This window comes from Amphiura filiformis, chromosome 20 (assembly GCF_039555335.1).
Source record: "Amphiura filiformis chromosome 20, Afil_fr2py, whole genome shotgun sequence".
NCBI lineage: Eukaryota > Metazoa > Echinodermata > Ophiuroidea > Amphilepidida > Amphiuridae > Amphiura > Amphiura filiformis.
Genome location: NC_092647.1, coordinates 57,459,567 through 57,467,961, shown reverse-complemented (window position 1 = coordinate 57,467,961; position 8,395 = coordinate 57,459,567). Strand labels below are relative to the sequence as shown.

Below are 8,395 nucleotides of genomic sequence, written 5' to 3'. Positions count from 1 at the left end.
TGCAGCTGGAATCACAGCTATAAGTTGATTGGAATGAATGAGAACAAGTAGAAGATGCGGATAGCTGACCCGCTTGCTCTGGTTGATGATACTAAAGGCTAGGAACAGTTGGTGACAGGTATTAAACTCCAACGTGTCAACTCGTTGCCCCTACATAACCTCTATAAGGCCCATTCAGTGATTTGCTCATCTGGACGATCATGAAAATCATCAAAATTCAGATTTTGGTACCTTTGTCATTGTCATAGATGTGCTAACATAGCCTGCGAGTGGTTCATCCGAAAGCCGTGTATTTAAGACAAAATAAGACATTTTACACGAATCTGTAATTTAGATACTGACAGTATCTAAATTAGCTAGATGTATTTGAATGGAGCTTCAACTTCGTCAGTACTGCTGTTTTCTTCGTTTGTTTGCCAAATTTGTCATTTCAAAAATACCAAATGACAATTTGAATGACTTATCCTTCTCTTTTAAGCAATTTATAAACAATTTTAATTTTTTACACTTGCGCTGGGATCACTGAATGGGTCTTAATAATCCCTTGGGATGGAGTCCATAGGGCCGGGCTTGCAAGCTGGAACCAAATTTGACCAGTGGTGGCGTCAGGGGGACTTTCCCAACATTTTGCACCCCACAAATTACCGAAAAGCGAATATTTTGGCCCATACTCGCTCAGTTTTCCTTCTCAGCCAGCTTGGTGGCACCAAACAGAAGGTTGTATTCTCTTTCTAGATATTGTCATTGCGTTACATTTCGATGGCTCCATCTGTCTGCCCAGATAGACAGTTTGTCTACTCAGATAGACAATTAGCTCTATATAGTTATCCATTCTTTTAATTTGAGTTTTGAGTATCAATTTGCATGCTTGACAATTAAGCGCAAAAGTGCAATGAAATCACATCCGTCTTGAAAGTATATAAATGGAAACGAATCGGTGAGGTAGCATAACGCTTCACCGCAATCTTCCTGTTGGTAATCCGTAGCGTCGTTATCTTGACTGCGGACTCCAATTCGCCTAGATCAGTACAGAAAATCGGGGTAAGTAATAAACTTAATGTGTGATTTGCTTCACAGCGACGCCCTCAATTTTACTCGGATTTCTACTTTTTGCATAATTATAATGCCCAGTGGTATACTAAAATACCACGTAAAAGACTAAGCCTGAAGTGCTTTAATAACAGTAAATTTAACTTTTTGTATTAAAACCGGGTCGACCCGGTGTTATTCAGAGTTCACCGATCGAATACTTGCTAACATGTACCGTGGATGTCAGCTTGTATGTACATACGTCGAGCGCGATGCTCCATGCAGTTACATGAAATACGATCGGCGAGCGTATCACGTAGTACACGCATTGTAGGTGTTGGAATGAATCGCAATTTTCTTCGTTATAGGGCATACCTCATTTTGTTTGGCTCGAAATTAAAGGGATAATGTGAACAGTGAAAACAAACATTTAAATAAGAATCTATTCTATTGAAAATCACACATTATTGCTTTAATAACAAAACTCCTCCAAAAGTTTGGAGAGTATTTTCAAGCATCTATATCTCAGATGATTTGTGTTCATATCGTGTTATATATTAATGGACGGCTATTTTGTTCTCCTTTACAATGACACCACATTTGAAACAATCAATTTTTTTTATATATCTGAGTACATGTCTTGTGAATGTGCCAAAATGTGCCAAATATGCTTCATATCACTGTGGACGCCTGTTATTGGTTGTTACACATTCAGTTGTGATGGACAATAATAGCTAACTTGAAGCTTGCGTGACGACACAAGCCTTTATGCCAGACGAGGCGTTTTGTCGTTTACGGCCAAAGATAGATTGTGTTTACTTGAAACGTTTTCAATTTGCCGTAGAAGTAGTGATGTAACAGGATTAATTACCACTACCTTAGTGGACTTGCTTTATAGAGTAAAGACACAGCTTATTTTGCTCTGCGCTTGTGGTCGTGTTTGCTACCGAGTTCTATTTGTACTTGCCTTCAGTTTTGCCTTGAATTTGATTTTAAACTACAGCATGTAGTTTTCGCTGTTTGATTTTACATTTTGTTGACTGTCCCTGAAGAAGAGCAGTTTATCTGTCTATTTTTTGTCTGTTTGGTTTTGTTTGTCTGCTCCAGTGTACTTTTGCACTGTTTTGCTGACACTTCAGTGGGCTCTGAAATTGGCAATTTTTGGCCATCGAACTTTGCCTGTTTTTGTGCCTACATTGGTTGTTTGGTTTAGCGAGTCTGTTTATGTGCACAGTGATTCTCATCACTTGTTCTAGTGTACCATTGTATTCTAATTGATCCTTGCTGTTTTTGCAGGTTTAGCACTTTTGTGAGCCTTGCAACAAGTAATTTTTGGCTATCGAACTTTACCTACTTCTAATGCCTACATTTGCTGCCCCCCTTGCATATTGTATAGTCTGTATTTTACTTGTTTCCCCACATCAAGTTGTTGTACATTGCTCGTTTTCTTTCCTGTTGTTCATATTCAAGGTATCCTCTTGTATCATTTATTGATCCTTGATGTGTTTTGTGTCCTCGTCCGTTGGATCACCAATACCCACTTTTTTATATATTGTTAATTTGAATGCTCTTTCGTGGACATAAACATAAATGTGGGACCCAACAGCCATCGACAAAATGGGCTTGCTGGACGTGAGGTCCGCAGCACATCTAGTTTCGATTTCAATTCAACGCCAATTTCCCGGATACTTTATAAAGTGCCTTACCATATTTATGGACTTTAAAACATGTCCAAAGTATGGGCACTTTTTAAACTATGTGTTACATTGTCATTGCTGATCGGTTTCGTAAAAATAATTGCAATACTTGGTGATAACACAAAAACTGTCTTTGTATATTTAATATCAACAGGAAGATGAAGACACTCAGTACTTTCTTCATAGCTTGTGTGCTTTTAACAGTCGGTGTCCTGATTGAAGTCGATGCACGTAAGTTTGTATAGAATTCATAATCCATGCAGCTATAGATCAGAGAATATGAGAAACACTCAACCTATCAGTACTATTATAAATATTTCTCCCCGTAAAAAAACCCAAAATTCCACTTTTTGCGGAATTTGAGCAAAATTGGGGTTATTCCTTCATGTAATTTTACACGAAATTAGGGTTAGGGTTAAGTTAGGATTAGTTTAGGGTTAGGATTAGGGTTAGGGTTAGCTTACACGAAATAATTACATGAAGGATCGACCAAACCCGCTTTGGCCCCTACCCACCCAAAAAATCACGGTGCCGCCACTGCAACCTATATATGGCTTTTTACAACTTGTCATTATAAGCCGAACAAACTTTAGAGTGAGAATGTTGAAATGCTCTTGATGCATTGGTGTATGGACAAGCAAACAATATTTTCGCCTTTTTCAGCCCTTTATTTTGAGTCTATTTTGTACGTGTGCATATTATATGTTAAATCATCATGTTAAATCTAAACTTTGGATCCGTTACCACTATGCACGTGACAAGCTATAGTTGCAAGCAACACTTCTGATTTCCAGTTATGCATAATACTAAAACGATAATACATAATTATTTTCAGAGAACGAACCTGAGGAAGTTCTGCGTTTACACCCGCATAAGCGTTTACACCCTCATAAGCGTATGGCATCTCCACTGGAAGCTGAGGAAGATATGCGTATGGCCCCTGAGGAAGTTCTGCGTATACACCCTCATAAGCGTTTACATCCTCATAAGCGTATGGCCTCTCCACTGGAAGCTGAGGAAGATCTGCGTATGGCCCCTCCTGAGGAAGTTCTGCGTTTACACCCTCATAAGCGTTTACACCCTCATAAGCGTATGGCCTCTCCACTGGAAGCTGAGGAAGATCTACGTATGGCCCCTCCTGAGGAAGTTCTGCGTTTACACCCTCATAAGCGTTTACACCCTCATAAGCGTATGGCCTCTCCACTGGAAGCTGAGGAAGATCTGCGTATGGCCCCTCCTGAGGAAGTTCTGCGTTTACACCCTCATAAGCGTAGTACCACATACTAGTCGAGGATAGAAATCGACATTGAAGATGCGCACTAATGGCATTTTTTGCTTCAGGTATAAGAGCGTATGCATATAGATTAAGAATCTGAGGGGAGCCAAAGAGGGACCTTTTGAGCAATTGAGTTATTGATGTCAAAGGTCACATGAGGGACCAAATTCCATCAATTGGAAATACTTTTATTAGTTAAAACAAATATTAAAATAATTATTGTTCGCCTGGTCCCATGGAATAAAAAAAAGTCAAAGGATACAATACCAATGTCTTAGGTCAATTTTTCAAAATGCTACAAATTGAATGAAAATATTATCAAATTGTTGGTGTGTACCAATGATTATGATGAATACAAGAAATGTAGAATTTGCTATATGAGAAGTCTTCTTTATCCTAGAATCATGAGTCCAAGTTCAACTACACTCTACGTAACCTTGACAGTTGAAAATCTCGACTCGATAGGTATAGCAAACTATACATTTTTTGATTTCTTGTGTCAAGACGAATAATTTGAGACTATTTTAACCCCAATTAGATCATTTAAAACAATTTGCCCCCTGTACAATTTTGATTTTACCCTTTGACCATTATTTTGACCGTAGTCTCATAAATTAGACATTCTAGAAATATATAAGCACTGACTTTGTTATTCCTTGGGAAGAAAGGAAGAACTTGTGATATTTTATAACTTGATTAAAACATTGAGGGCCTTTGACCTCAATAACTCAATTTATTCAATTCTGAATCTACATACCCCCGGTTGTTACTGAAGTGACAAAAATACATTAGTAATTTCCCATCCATAAGGTAACTTTCGTCTACTGTATTAGTATTAAACAATATTCTAAGTTATGGTGGTATTTAATTCTAAGATATAAATGTAATATTTAAGATATATGAATGTAATCAAGATTCTGTTATATTTACAACAAATGGACTGGTGGGCTTCCAAGAGTCAGTGCGAAATTTAGTGGTCTCAGCATTAATCGCTCGCGTTGAATCAAAGCGCTAGCGTACAGACGCAAGCGTTTAAAGACGGTGGTGTGTATATACGTACTCAAAACAAGGACATGCATCCATTGACGTCATTGACTACTGACTACCACCCTAATAGAAACAATAATTACCCCGAACTCCTATAAATTTACAGAGACAAGATACAAAGAAAATAATTTCTAACACCAACACTAAACTTCCACGTGAACGCCAGATAAAATATGTTGAAAATCAACCACAGTTTCTGTACTGATGAAGTCAGAGACACATCTGACGAAAGCTCGACCACTCACTAAAGGGACCGAATAGACCGGTATGCGGTACTTTGATAACCGACGGCGTAATCGTAGAAATACAAAATATAACCACAGAGAACCTATTCTTGAGAGGGCACTCTATTCACGTGGTTTCTTTTTCAACGCTAAAAGATCACGAATTTTGGTGGTTTGCAAATGAAAATTGTCCGCACTATCGATTGATTACGTAACTGTTATGAATAATTTATTAGGTTTTTCAATGCAATCGCCTCGACCCATTAATACATATTATCTGTATTATCAAAGTACTTGGAATAGCAATACGGTGAGTTCACTGAACTACGCCTTAATACTGATGGAGTTTTAATGGCGTTTAATGGCGTTAATCCTCTCCATACACAGATGAACAAATACAATAGATGCAGGTCAACACGTATGACCTCCTATGTGACATGTTATATGTGATGTACAAAAACCTGAATATCATAAAGATCAGTATTCGTTTGTGCATATGAACTGCACATTTACGTTGCTAAATATTACTCACTAGGCGATTACCCGTAGTTGGCGGTTCTCGGCTGTCGCGATTACCTGGCTGATGGTGACTGTACCCACCAAGTTTTATGCCTATATGACATGACAGTTTTTACTAATTTGACCTCAGATGACCCCTTGAGACCTCAAAATGACCTTCCAAAATTTGGCTCTAAATGTTGACTGTACCCACCACGTTTCATGCCCATACGACAGTTTTTAGTAATTTGACCTTGGATGACCCCAAAATTACCGTCAAAAATTTGACTCTAAAAGTTGACTATACCCACCAAGATTCATGGCCATACGGCATTTTTTACTATTGTGACCTCAGATGACCCCTGGGTGACCCAGGATGACCCCAAAATGACCGTCTAAAAATTTGACTCTAACAGTTGACTGTACCCACCAAGTTTCATGCCCATACGACTGTTTTACTAATTGACCCTTGGATGACCTCGGGTGATCTTGGCCCTACCGAAACAAACTTGTTCTGTCTGAGGTCCAGATGCACCCACCCACAAAGTTTGAGGAACGCGCGACCCCTAGTCTCCGAGAAAATAGGCGGAAAACAGTTTTTACTAATTTGACCTCAGATGACCCCTGGGTGACCTTGACCCACTAACCAATACAAACCTGTTCCGTCTTAGGTCAAGATGCACCTACCCACCAAGTTGCATGCCCATATGAGAGTTTTTACTAATTTGACCCCTAGATGACCTCTGGTGACCTTGACCCACTAACCAATTCAAACTTGTTCTGTCCCGGGTCAAGACGCACCCACCCGTCAAGTTTAAAGAACGTGCGACCCCCAGTCTCTGAGAAAAACAGTTTTTACTAATTTGACCCCTGGATGACCTCGGATGACCTTGACCCACTAACCAATACAAACTTGTTCTGTTTGGGGTCAAGCTGCACCCACCCACCAAGTTTGAGGAACGTGCGACCCCTAGTCTCCGAGAAAATAGGCGGACAGACACACAGACAGATAGACAGATAGACGATGCGTATTATTATATAGATTATATATAATGACAAATATTGGTATTATGACAATATTTGGTATATACATTGTATATAAAACGACTAATAGATCCTACTATCATGGCGTCAGGTCAATGTTCATCATATCCCGTATGTTTCTTAAAATTCATTCATATTTGAGACAAATTGCTGTGCCCATTTATAGGTGCACAGGTGGATCCGTGTTTTTTTTAATTTTCATTTCCTTTTAATGAAAGAATTAAGGTTTTCCGCTGCACGGGGGCCACAAGGGTGATACTAATTTTAATGCTATATTTTCAAAACGAAGTACGTGTTCCTGGTTGGCTCTATAGCGATTTCACAGAAAAGGTATTTCTAGTGCAATGCAGCGTAGGACTCTAGCTGAGAGCGTAGCCTAAGTCATTACGGACTCCAAGAAGGGCTCTCCATACAAATGAACAAACACAAAGGAGGGTAGTCTCCTCCGTGACCAGCTTGATTTCGATGGAGCGGAACCAAATTGGCTGCGGAGGAGACGGGTTATTTTGCCATGCAAATTTTTCAGTGTCAGCCGCCTGATATAACTTACAACCACAGATTTAAATTTCTGGTTGTGACTTAAGAACATCCAGGAAACGTTCGCGTACCCCGTACCCGGAAGGGGTTCTTTCTGGTTGAAGGTGTACGGAGATGTGCTGCGGTTTTGGGGTACCTTATCAGCGATTTTGGGGTGCTTTTTGTGAACAATTATTATACTGATAGGTTGCAAAAACAGTAAAAAGTGGATATAGAAAAAGTCAACATCCAAAAGTCGGCGTAAATAATCTTTTCGAAGACCCCCTCCCCGGGTTCGCGTAAAGGTTAGTGTTAGATTGAGCAATTGTAATTTCCCAAATGGTGATAATACTACAATGAGACAAATAAGTATGTTGACAAGTAGGTTTAAAGATGGGTTTAAAGCAATTTTATCTTTGAAATATTATACACGGTAGTTAATAAATACGGAAGAGTAATAATTATTAAGAAGGTAAAGTAAGTTAAGCTCAGACTAATGTACAAATCATGTTTATGTCGTTTATTATTTTTATTTTTGTTATATTTTTTCTTCAAGTGAAAATTATCGCACTAAGCGTGTATTTACCCGGAAACTCTGATAAGCATAGCCGTATTGGGAATGTGTCGTATATGATATCTTTTCAACAGATGGATATTGGCGTACTATAAACAATCAAGGATAAATTTAGTACAATATTGCTACATATAACAAATTGTACATAATTATAACAAATTGTTTTTCAGTTATGACCTCAATATCCGACAGAGGTCATTCAACAGTTGAGGGAATATTATGCGCGGTAAATTCGATTCACTATAAACAGCACCAATTGCGGTATAAACAACTGTCGTATACGATGTTGTGCACCAAACTCAGTAATGTTATTCTTGCTATAAACGACACACTTACTAAACTCATTCGAAATCGGTTTTGGTGTGCAATAATAAAATTCTCATAAAGCATAACATTTTGTGCGAATTGTGGTTTCTTGTCTTGTATATCATTAATTTGTTATAGGCCCCTGAACGCCCACATCTTGGATCTCAGTAAGTGTTTTCAGATG

General features: G+C 38.7%; 1 protein-coding gene across 1 annotated transcript; it reads left to right on the top strand.

Annotated features, from left to right (window-relative positions):
- Positions 1 to 909: 909 nt before the first annotated feature.
- Positions 910 to 5,163, top strand: LOC140142099 (uncharacterized). Its single transcript, XM_072164056.1, has 3 exons — positions 910 to 1,041; positions 2,881 to 2,957; positions 3,562 to 5,163. The coding sequence occupies exons 2-3, from the start codon at positions 2,885 to 2,887 to the stop codon at positions 4,011 to 4,013; spliced, it is 525 nt and encodes a 174-aa protein (XP_072020157.1). The 5' UTR covers positions 910 to 1,041; positions 2,881 to 2,884; the 3' UTR covers positions 4,014 to 5,163.
- Positions 5,164 to 8,395: the final 3,232 nt, after the last annotated feature.